We start from the raw sequence: 12,734 nt of genomic DNA, 5'->3' as shown, positions 1-12,734 counted from the left end.
CCAGTTTCAGGACTGTATCTAGGTTATATACTGGTATGTCTGATTCCACTTGCTTAAGATTCTGTTAAAGTGAGTCTGACTCCAAGCAATTTTGCCCTCTAACACATTCAAATCCCATTCAATATTATGTATAACTTGTATGTTATTTCTTATGTGTATAGCAATGTCCAGAGGTAATCGCTAACCTCGGAAAATAATTACTGAATCACCATACTAAATTATCTTAATCTATCTTAATGTATTGGGCCTCCCTGGAATTCCAGTTTCTCATCAGTGAGACCTGTAATGCATAAACCTAAAATTAACCTTAGGTTGAAGCAGACGTGGTGTCCTTTTGTTTCTGCAAATGCTGTTTTAGGACAAAGCATTCTCATTAATCATGCTGTCTACGGCTCACTTATCCGACCACTTTTCCTGCTCATAAGATCATAATGAGAGAATGATTGCATGACCGGCAAAACAGATTATTTTTTTTCCAACCTGTAAACAATTTAGCGTTCCTATTACGGAGACACTAACTGAATATCGACTGCATATCAAATATAGCATGGTTAGCTGTTGTGACTAAGCATTTAGTCATGTAATTATGGTTTCCAAATTCACTGATGGAAAGAAATCACTCAGTAATGGACTGAAATTTCTAGGAAATTCCAAAGGGATTCTGAATCTGTAGTATTGTTCATTACTTGCCCGTGCTTTTTTAACCACGGTTTCTCCTGGTTTTGTGATCCAGGGCGTTCCCACAGGCACTCTCTGGAGTTAATGGTCAGAGAGTGTAACCAGATTTGAGTGATCATCCAGTGTTGACTCTAATCTCCTCTGTCCAATCAGAACACAGTGGAGCAGTTTTACTTGATGTTTTGCCAGGCTACAACATGCCAGTGGCGTTCTACCCTGTTTATCATGATATGTGACGGTTTGTGAAATACATTTAGGTGGAAATTCTTCTTTCAAGGACCTAGTGATTTGCACTCCAGGCTTTTTAAAAGTGGCATGATTAAGCCTGGTGGCAAAAAGCGCACCGTGACAAGCCATAATGCCTCAATGCACCAGCAGACAAATGTGAATGCAATTTCAATACTGTCTGTTGCTGATGAAATGATTTAGCGCATTGTTCGTAAACTGCTAGTATGTATTCAGAACGAATGCATACACGGTGTTGTATTTATGTATTTCGCACTTCATCAAAACGGACAGTATACCATTCAAAACACAGGCGTGCTATTTACATTCAGACAACTCAAGAGCTCCATCCACTGGCAGGATGAATTTCTACAAACACGATAGCTCAGTTTCAAAAATTCTTAACACCAAAAGCTTGTTCATTAACATCGTAACTGTTTTGATTTTAGAGAAGTTTAGTTGCAAGACGTTGGATGTATTTTTGTTTTTTTTTAACCTAATTGACTGTATCACTAATCTTTAGTCTGTGAAAGAGAAAAAGCTCCATTTTTCAGTCCTTTATTCCCATGTAGTCACCCAAATGCCACATCACATCACAGCTGCAAACATCTGTTACTGCTTTGATTCCAGCACAGTTCAAATGTTTGTTCTGTCCTAATTTCTCATAGATCTAGAATTCTCCTCCAAAAAGAAAGGCGCTAAATACTTCAGCACAACCTTGCATTAATCTATAAAAATAATTCACGGCTGAATAATTCATAAATAGTCACTCTGCATTCAAAAATGCTTCAACATCATGATAGTTAAAGGTGCATATAGAGATGTACAACTGCATTAGAGTTCAGTGCATTACACTGAGCCGAGAGATTAGTTACTGAACCTCCCTGTCAGCCTCCAGTGTTTGATGGTAACTGTCTGAATCAAACTGCTACATCAGCTAAGTGTAGTAAAATTAAGATTTGCTGCAACAGTGCTCAGTACTTTCTAAGACCTACGGCTGAAGGCACAAACCTATGCAGTGTGGATTTTGCAAAATGAATCTGTGAAGAGGTCTAACTCAATAGAGTTTGATTTTGTAAAATGGATCCACAAGTCCAACCTGGCCTCAAACAGATTGAGGTAAATTCACATTCTGGGTGTACAACAGAGGGGAAAAATATGGCTCTCGAAACCAACAAGCAGCATGTTGGCAGAAGAATAATAGAATCTTGGCCACTGTATTGTATTGTATTGTTTCAGCTCTCATGCAGGTTGGAGTAGGCGGTCAGATATTAATCTTTTTGGGGGAAGAGGGTATGGGCAGAAAACAGATAAAACATTTCCAATAACATTTAGTAATCCATTTAAGGTCTTAAACTACAAAGGATGCCAGTCAGAGGTTTTGGGTTTGCAGATTAAGGCTATTTTGCACCAGAAGTGATGCTGCATGCAGCACATGAAACAACCAACCAACCTTTTGCTGTGTGTTTTTAATGATTATTTTATATTTATTATTTCTCTGTATTAATTCTGCCAAAGACAGCCCACGAACAAACATAAACAGATGTAATAAACAGTTTTGCAGACATGCTGTATATTCAGAACCAAGTAATGAAGGCGTCTGTGGTTATGCAATAACTTTCATATATTTGAAACTGCCCACTGTAAAAAACAAAACAAAACAACAACAACAAAAAAAAAATTATCCCTGATACATGATGCTTCAGAAATAACCTTTGAAAAATCCTGTCGATAATCTAGGTCCATGAAGAGCGATACTACGTTTTCCGGAATGTTCTAGCTAGGAAATATAACTCAGCCGACTCTTTCCTGCTTGCTTTGGGCTTCACGGTCTTCACATCTTGAAAAGTTTGGGTAAGACCTTCCCGGAGCTTATGTGTGAGCGCTCCATCCCAGAACTTACACAGCAACGAGCCTCCAGGCCGCAGCAACTTCTCGGCCAGCTCTAGCAGTGAAAGACACATGCACACGAGTCTCTCGTGGTCCAGCTCTCTAAGCCCAGTGGCGTTGGGTGCCATGTCACTGAGGATGACATCAGCGTAAGCTTGAGGAAGGAGCTCCTGCAGCTCGGCGTGAGTAGCAGGACTGGTGATATCGCGGTTGGACAGGAAGTGGGCACCTTGCAAAGGGGCAATGTGGAGCAGATCTATACCAAATACACACCCTCTGGCTAAATCAGGCCCTGCAACAAGAAAACAGTGAAACGGGAAAATCTATTAATCATTGTGAAGTCAGAGATTCGTGTGTATGTGAATATGTTTAAGAATTCAAAGTGCAAAATCACTGATCAACTGTTAACTGATTACAAATGAGACTAATGCCAGAGGCTATTCATCTCATTAGTAAATCACCATGCCGGAGGTTGAAATGCACTGTTTTCTAAAATAAAGTGGTACATTTTAAGTACAGTCCCTCTTCAGTGTTCCCTCCAAAGCCACATCAGTGTACCAAATGGAAACATCCTGGACTGGCATGAAGTTATTTGGACTGTTCCTTAATGCTTGCTTTACACCCTCATGCACCAAAGTTCATACTTTCACTACGTCACCAAAGTATTGGAGGAGGACCACAGGACTTAGGGTGCCATTTGAGACATTTGAGACGTGACAGAATTGACTGGCAACACATTGAAATGCTGCATTGTTCTGATTGGTTGCATGTTGGTGGTCCATATCATTTTCTCTCCTGTTTATAAAGTCTAAAGAAACTAAGAAACTAGAGTTTTGACTTTGAGCATATAGTTTATTGACAGTCAGAGGAATTGTGAGGAAGTGATTACAATTTTGCAAAATATTAAAATAATAAAAAACTCTGACCCCTAGGCTTTTGATTTTAAATGTCTGTGATTGTACTGCACTTAAGGAAGGAATAAAACACAATGGGGAATGCTGCTATAGGAAAATAATCATTGTCCGAAAGGTGTGATGCGGCCCGAGGCGAAACAGATTTACTCTTACAGCATCAGTGTTGATAATTCCCAATAACAGCACATCCTGAAGTCTTCTGTTTCTCTTATACCACAACACTTTGCCAGGGATTGCAATTTTTAATTTATTAATGATAACACATAATATTTTTTTATTATTACAGTTATATTTAGACACCTTCGTTCCCTCACAGCCTCTTAACCTACTGACTGTTCCTGCTGACACAGGAGGCACTTTCCCTAAAGGTTAATAAACATCTCCTTACAGAACGCTTCACCACATCAACGATTACACATTATTATTTATTAAATAATCTGTTTACTATTAGGTTAGGTTGGACACATTCTAATGACAGTCACGTTACGATCATCACCTGCACTACCGCCACTTCTCTTACTTTTGTAGTGACTTAGCATCTTATTTTATTCTTACGTAATTAATTTACTAAATATGAGTACTGTACTTTTGTGTTCTCTGTGCATTTCTGTTGTTTATTGTACCGCTGTAACAAAACAATTTCCCTCAGGAATTAATAAAGTACATTATCTATCTATCTATTTATCTATCTATCAGGGCTGCACAATACATCGCAAATTATTGAATTATCACAAATGCGATATGCATATGGCAAGGGCTTGCAATAACTGAATGGTTTTAAAACTTCAAAAAGTTACGAAAAATCAAAGTTTTACGGCGACGCAGATAGCAGAGAATGCTTTCTTTTCCTCAGATGAACATGAAACATGCATGTTGGTTATGTCATTTTCAATTTTTAAATATATATGTACATATAATTTAAATCGATTTTGCACACTTATAGAATTATCATACCGCATATCGCATTTTTCTTCAATATCATGTAGCCCTACTATCTATCTATCTATTTATCTATCCATCACACTCATATGTGCTTGTTGAACATCCCATTCCAGATTTATTTCCCCTTTGCTGTTATAATAAGCTCCACTCTTCTGGGAAGGCTTTCCACTAGATTTTGGAGTGTAGCTACAAGAGCATTAGTGAGATCAGGCACTGATGTTGGGTGAGGTCAGGGCTCTGACACTCGAGTTCTTCCACTCCAATACACACTTAATACACCATGTCTTCATGGAGCTGGCTTTGTGCACAGGGGCACTGTCATGCTGGAACAGGTTAGAGCCTCTTAGTTCCAGTGAAGGGAAAAAGACATTGTAGACAGTTATGTGCTTCCAGCTTTGTGGTGAAGAAAGCCAACATGTGGGTGTTTGTCAGGTGCCTCGGTTAGCACGTTTGCCATGAACCTCTGGGGCTGGGGGTTCGATTCCCGCCTCCACCCTCTGTGTACAGAGTTTGCACTCAGAGGGCAGAGTTCTACCCGTGCTTCGGGGTTTCCTCTGGGTACTCCGGTTTCCTCCCCAGTCCAAAGACATTTGTTGTAGGCTGACTGGCATTTCCAAATTGTCTGAAGTGTATGTGATTGTGTCTTGTGATAGGTTGGCACCCCATCCATGGTGTGGGAAAGGCTCCAGGCTCCCAGTGACCCCGAGTAGGACAAGTGTTACAGAAAATGGATAGATGAATCAGATACCCACAAACCTTTGGCCACATAGTGTATAAAGCTTGATTTACAGCTGGAACTATCCTCAGGGTTTGCTGTTATAGGGGATAATAAAGCGTACAAGCTACCAAACCCCTCTGAACTTACTTTCTCCAGTTGAATTGACCCTTTGCACTGCTACTTGGCTCCAGGCTCCGGGTGCAGCACCGCAGTCTATGACACTGAGGCCAGGCTTCAGAAGGCGGTACTTCTCATCTATCTCCAGCAGTTTGAAGGCGCTCCTGCAGCGGAAGTGCTGAAGCTGAGCTGCTTTAACGAAGGGGTCGTTCATGTGGCGCATCATCCAGCGCTTCGCTGCACCACTCTTCCCCTTCAGCAGCAGGCTCGAGCTGTGAATGCGACATATCTGCAGATATAAACATTTCCACATGATTTATATGAGTCTGAATTAAATCTCCAAGTCGGAAAGTTGTTCTAGAGGCGTGTATACATCCAAAACAACACCCAGGGCAATGCTTCATGGTTTACAACATCCGGTTAACAAGAAACAAATATATAATAGATCATTTCGACGTTTTTCATGATGTTGTCTTGTTTATGACTGTCACAGAAGTCATGCTGGAGGTCTTCTTCTTCTTTATTTTTTAGTTTTATTGCGTTATAGCCATATTGGTGGTGCTTTAACGCCACCTACTGGTATGGAGTCTGGACTAGTTTCCTAAAACATCCTACATGATTCCTAAACGATTAACTACAAATAAATAAATAAATAAATAAACTCAAACAGGGTGCTTTGTTTAAGATGCTGGAGTATACACGAGATACTCTATTCTCATGACCTTTCTGTCAGATAATAACATATGTTGTTTTTTAAATTTAGTTTTAAGTTTTTGAAGTTTTTTTTAAATTGCAGGGTTGATGATTCTAGTCGAGATTATTTCAGTGTAACACATCAGACAGGAAACATCCTGTGTAAACACACGCACGCGGGAATGAGCCTGTAGTCCACTGCATTGTCTTTGCTAACTTCAGCATTTCCTCGTTTAAATCAATATTTTATAAATAATAATAAGTCTGTAATTCATCTTTGAACAAGTAAGATGTTATATTAATGTTATTTTCACTGTTTGTTTTGTTTGCTGAATGAAATATCCTTGAATTTCAGCTAGTTTCCTGTGTCTTTATGCAGAGTCGATTCATTTAGGTTATTATTTTTTTTATTAAGCATTTATTATTAAGTATTTATTATTTGTTCATTATTTTTTTATTAAGTACTTTATTAAGTATTTATTTATCCTTTAATAAATATATTTATTAACAAAAATTACAATATTAACAATATTACATTACAATACTACAGTACAATATTAAATTAAATAAACAATTAAATAAACATTATAAATAATATTATTATATTAATATAAATAATATTTGTTAAAACAGTACAATATTTTAGGTTCACATTAATATTTTGTTACCTTGTTTTTAGGAAGGAATAACACACGACACAGCGTGTTGTTATAGGACATTAATGTACACCGGGGTGGTGTGATATGGCGTGACGCGCAGCGGAGTGCATTATGTTCATACATGCTCTGGAGTGTGTTATTCCTCTTATACCACAGCAATTTGCCAGCGATTACAGTGTTTAATATATTAATGAATGCCACATTGCACATTCTAACAGTTTATAGTTAGATTCAGTGTTGTGGAACGTCTGAAAGACAAGTTAGTTCCTGTTATCACTTACGTTATAGTCGATACGATAAACAGTCATTACCTCAGCAATCAATGATTATACATTTTACGTTGTTAAACAACACATTTTTTAAAAAAAAAATCCATTCATTATTAGTCTTAGATTAGATTGTGTGGCTCGTCTGCCGTACAGGAGAAATAATGTATTAGAGCGAACGCATTAATATTAACTTAGAGTTCATGTTACAGGTGGAACTACTGTCCAAGCCGCGCTTTTATACGAAAATAGTGCACACTTTCTGACCAATCAGACTCAAGGTTTTAACTGTGCTGGGGTATAAAGCATTTTACTACATTTTAACTACAACAATTGTGGTAAAAATAAAAACAAGCATGTAGTATGCTACACATGGTGTAATAAGCTGCTACTGCATATTCAGGTTCCATTTGGGATTGAGCCTAAACATCAATAAATAGGTTAATGTGTTTTATTAGATGTTCACGAGGAAGCTGCTGACGCTGGTGCTGGTGGTGCAACCCGGCCGTGTGCTGCTCGGCATGAAGAAGCGCGGCTTTGGAGCCGGGAAATGGAACGGCTTCGGGGGCAAAGTTCATCCCGGAGAGAGCATAGAGAAAGCAGCGAGGAGGTGAGGAGAACCGTTAAACCTAGTCACTGCAACTACCTTAGAGACAAAGTACAGCTTTGACACTTTCTGCATTATTGCACAAAAACAACATTTATATTCGTCAGCTGTGTTTCTGTGGATTTGTTTATTTAAAGGTGCAATCGTGGTTTTTTTTAAATTCCTTTCAAATAAAACAGCTATGTAGAAAATGATAAAAAACAATAGATTAAGCTGCGGCCTTAGCGAAAATGTATTAAGTCGCTGAGAAAACCCGTTAGGAAAACTGAATTCCGGGTCAGAATGCTTGTTTGTGGTTGGATGTGCCGCCTGTCAGTCATTTAATGGGGGTGGAGCTTCATGAAGCCACCTAAATATTTAGAGACCTAATTTTAAATTTACCTAATGCACCTTTAACTATATTTCTACAAAATCTGAACAGTACTCATTTAAATTCAAGATCAAGCAGGCAAGGGACCAATTCCAAATGACAGCAAAGTTTAAAACCAGTGAAAATGAAGCTAGATCTAGATTAATCTAGATTTATTTTTTTTTGGTGACATTTTCAGATCAGAGATATGGAGTTAATTAAATTTCCACATGTTAAAGCAGAATGATATCAAGGGCACTCAGAGGAAATATGACTGTTCAGCAAATATGACTGCTACTTTACTGGTGTCATTCAGTTTCCATAAAAAGCCAAAGGTGTCGAAGAAATAAAAATGAACCCCCCTTTTGCAACAATCAAAGGAATATATCATAAAGGATAAATATTAGAAATTACCTAATGATGACTTGCTTAGTAAGTCTGGTTTTATGTGTCATATTTACTGGGTTTATTCATTTTATTTAGAACAAAATAATTATATCAACATTATAGTGACTTTATTGTTCATTTACATATGTAGATAAATGTCTATATTGAATATAGACATTTATCTACATATGTGAGTATGCTCAGAGTCTCAGTATTTTAAAAGTGCCCTGTGTTTTATTTCTTGACTGAAAATATCATGATATTTTAAAGAGAGCTGCTGGAAGAAAGTGGCCTCACTATAGACACGCTGTACAAGATCGGAAATATCACGTTCGAATTTGTTGGAGAAACAGAGCTGATGGATGTGCACATATTCCGAGCCGACGATTACAACGGCGAGCCGACAGAATCAGAAGGTAATATCAGACCTTCTCTGTTGCATTACATCATTGAGTTTGTGGCATGCATTGGTACTGTTCAAAAAAGTTTCACACCCTATTAATGTTGCCATTTTAGAAATGCGGCCTCAGTGGTTCGATATCGACAAAATCCCCTTCGGCGAAATGTGGGCAGACGACGTCTTCTGGTTCCCGCTGATGCTGCAGAAGAAAAAGTTCGTGGGCTACTTCAAATTCCAGGGCCATGATGTGATACTGGAACAAAAGCTGAATGAGGTGCAGGAGCTTAGATCAGACTCTGGTACCTCTAATATCTGTTAAGTGATCAGAGATAAAAGGAGGTGACGGCCCCATTCACACTCGGCTGTAGGAATGTGTGGAAGGAATGGACTCAGAGCAGGATCATCAGCTGGTCCTGGTGACCCACGGGGCCTGTTCAGACCTGATTATAACACACGTCTCAGGGGATGCGATCACAAGTGTATCGAATGCGTCTTCAAGTGACCTCTTGTGATCAGATTTCATGAATAATGTTGGCTATGCTGTGCTTTAGTGCAGGTATCACTTGCATGTACATCTACATAACTTTTAGAATAAAATATGAGCTGTTATCGATGGCCATACGTTTAATCGAGTAAATATGTGAAGTGAAAAAAAAGTTATTTTGTTACATTCTGCTATTTTCTTCTTGCTAGAAACATTTTGACTGAATCCCAAATATAGTGCACCTCTCAGGTTTAAGAACAGGACTGTATTCCACCCTAACTAGTGAGCATACAGGCCCCTCCGAAAGTATTGGAACAGCAAGGCCAATTCTGTTGTTTTTTGCTATACACAGAAGACATTTGGATTTGAAATCAAAAGATGAATATGAGACGAAAGATCAGAATTTCACCTTTCATTTCCTGATATTTACATCTAGATGTGTTAAACAACTCAGAACATGGCACCTTTGGTGGCAGACCACACAATTTTTAGGTGAGCAAAAGTATTGGAACAAATAGTCTAAAAGTAAATAACACTTTTTCTGGATCATCTTCTGTAATTCCAGTCTGGCCTTCTGATTCTTACTGCTGATGAGTGGTTTGCATCTTGTGGTATGGCTTCTATATTTCTGCACTTCTTCGATTGGTGGATTGTGAAACATTCATTCCTGCCCTGTGAAGGTTGTTGCTGATGTCATTAAGTGTTGTTTTTGGGTTTTTCTTCACAGCTCTCACAACGTTTCTGAAATCCACTGCTGTTGTTTTCCTTGGCTGACCTGTTTGATGCCCGGTTGTTAGTACAGCAGTGGTTCCTTTCTTTTTCAGGATATTCAAATTGATGTACTGGCGATGCCCAATGCTTGTGCAGTGGCTCTGATAGATTTTCTCTCTTTTCTCAGCTTCAAAATGGCTTGCTTTTCTCCCATAGACAGCTCTCTGGTCTTCATGTTGGTTTATTCTTTTTAACAACAAATGCAGTCTTCAGAGGCAAAACTCAGGACTTAAACCAAGAGTAGACATTCAGAGCTATTAATTCTTTAAACAATCAATGTAACACAGCACACCTGGGCAGCAAGAAACACCTATCAGTCACATGTTCCAATATTTTTGATCACTTGAACAAATGGGTAGGTTCAGACAAAAGGTGCCATGTTCTACGTTGTTTAACACATCTAGAGGGAAATTAATATATCTAATTTATTTATGAATTTATTAATAATAAAATAATTTATTATTAATCTATTAAATATATTAATATAATATATTAATATCAGGAAATTAAAGCTGAAATTCTGAGCCATCATCTCATATTCACCTTTTGATCTGAAACCCAAATGTCTTCAGTGTATAGCAAAAAAAAAAAAAAAAAGTAGCATTGGCCCTGCTGTTCCAATACTTTCAGAGGGGACCGTATGTAGTAAAGATATCTCAAGAACGAGTGGTTGAATGTTTGTAGGATTTATATGGAATTATCATTATAACCAGCAGATGAACTGATTAGAGTTCAGAATTATTCCAAACAGGGTCAAGGTCACAGCAAGGTCAAATGTCTGTAATAGTTTCTGCAATCTTCAGTAGCTTCCTTCCTGTTTGAATTCTATTTTAAGGGTATTTGACATACAAATTAGTAGCTTGAAAGACTAGGCTTGTTGGTGGTGGAGGCATCTCCGATTTCTACTTGTTACTAAAGAAAGCTATACAGATGTTGTTTTCCGTGGTTTATGAAACACACAGCAGCTGTTCTGTCTTAAGTTGTAGTTTTCTGTAATTCTATAATTAATTCAATCACATGCTTTCAAATATTAACCAGGTAAGTAGGTTGATACTTTAGTTTTTTCTTCATTAGATACTTTCCTATTCCTAATTAAAGTTGTTATTACGATGAGGGCTTTCACCTTAAATCAGAAACGATACAGACGAGTAGGAAATTTTGAAGAGTCTCAAATTTCGCTTTAAGTACTTAAAGGTTTTGTATTTTAATTAGCACTAGTAGTTATATGTTTGTATAAACTATGGAAGGTGAAATTTCTTTTGCTTTCTTAGGTAAAGACAATTATGAAGGCAATGTCATAATTTTTATATTTTCAAGATCAACCTTAATGTTATTATTTAAACTTCTCAGACCAAGTTAAGTCGCAGATGCATTAATATTCACTACATATGCTCACGTAACAGGGTGTAATGTAGTGACGTTATTGAATCTGTGAGCTGCACTATAAACTCAACTGCATTTGGGGGCAGGAAGAAAGTAGTAGAATCTCTAACAAGTACAATTTATTTGAAATGTAAATGTATCGCACAACACCGAAGGATCACCCAGCCAGCTTTATTCACAAAATCTAATCACAAGTGGTCACTGAAGACTCGGTGGAACATACTGGATGAGCCGTTTCAGCTGTCCACTTGTGAGATAACATCCTGAGACGGATGTTAGGATGGGGTCAGACACACAGTCTGTTGTGCTTAAGAGCAAAGATCATACTGTCTAACAGTAAATCATACTGTGTTACGCTGATGATAGTACTAATAAGTGAGTATTCCCTATATCCTTTCCTAACTCTTGTTCAGTAATGTACAGTTCTTTTTTTTTTTACACAATAATATGATTATCATCAAACATTTAGCCAACAATATTACTGTCTGATCTTCAGTATAGGCTTTGGTAGGCTATAGAAAGATTCTCAATACATTTTATCTCAAACGTTGCCTAATGTCACAGATTTTAGTTCAGAGATATCTACAATTAGTTTGTATACTTGAGATAGTTATGTCCTAGTTTTATGTTCTACTAGTTTTGACCCTTTACACTGTAAAAATGACATCTTAGCAAGTGGAAATATCTTGAATGTAGTCAAATGTATCCTGTAAGATTACAGCAAAAGAAATATTAAATGATTAAACCTATATCTAGATTTTTTTCTACTAATTTCAAGCTTGGTCCAATAGAACAAGAGTATTTTGAGCATAAAATGAGTAAAAAAATGACTAGAAATAAGTTTAATAATCTTGTATTTGGTTGATTGTAATCTTATATTAGGAAATAATAGACAATCTTGACTAAAACCAAGATATTTACACTTGTTAAGATGTCTTTTTTGCAGTGTATAAAGGTGCGTCAGCATATAAATGGATGAACAGAATGAATGCGGTTATTCCACAGGGTCGTGTATTAAGTAAATGGATCCTAAAGAAGGGAATTTTTATTAGTGCTATGCTGAAATTGTGATGCGTTTCTGTATCATCAGTGATATGACTGTGACTCCATTAGTGCTCAGAGTAACAAGCAGCTGATTCAAAATGATTATTTTTTTTGTGTGGCTCTGCTGTTTTACTGGCACTTAAATATCCAAATAAACATCATGCACCTTAAAATGCCTTTATGCATCATGAGCGGGTTTATTTATTT

The 12,734-nt window shown here is 37.4% G+C and overlaps 2 protein-coding genes across 2 annotated transcripts; one reads left to right on the top strand and one right to left on the bottom strand.

Moving 5' to 3' along the window:
* Positions 1-1,362: 1,362 nt before the first annotated feature.
* mrm2 (mitochondrial rRNA methyltransferase 2) lies at positions 1,363-6,173 on the bottom strand. Its single transcript, XM_026929982.3, has 2 exons — positions 5,515-6,173; positions 1,363-3,085 (listed from the first exon to the last, which is right to left on the bottom strand). The coding sequence occupies exons 1-2, from the start codon at positions 5,795-5,797 to the stop codon at positions 2,661-2,663; spliced, it is 708 nt and encodes a 235-aa protein (XP_026785783.3). The 5' UTR covers positions 5,798-6,173; the 3' UTR covers positions 1,363-2,660.
* Positions 6,174-6,319: 146 nt separating this feature from the next.
* nudt1 (nudix (nucleoside diphosphate linked moiety X)-type motif 1) lies at positions 6,320-12,704 on the top strand. Its single transcript, XM_026929997.3, has 4 exons — positions 6,320-6,462; positions 7,561-7,712; positions 8,716-8,861; positions 8,962-12,704. Exons 2-4 carry the CDS (start codon positions 7,561-7,563, stop codon positions 9,162-9,164), a joined length of 501 nt encoding a protein of 166 aa, XP_026785798.1. The 5' UTR covers positions 6,320-6,462; the 3' UTR covers positions 9,165-12,704.
* The last annotated feature ends 30 nt before the right edge of the window (positions 12,705-12,734 follow it).

This window comes from Pangasianodon hypophthalmus, chromosome 23 (genome assembly GCF_027358585.1).
Source record: "Pangasianodon hypophthalmus isolate fPanHyp1 chromosome 23, fPanHyp1.pri, whole genome shotgun sequence".
Classification (NCBI taxonomy): Eukaryota; Metazoa; Chordata; class Actinopteri; order Siluriformes; family Pangasiidae; genus Pangasianodon; species Pangasianodon hypophthalmus.
This window is presented reverse-complemented; position numbering and strand designations above follow the sequence as displayed.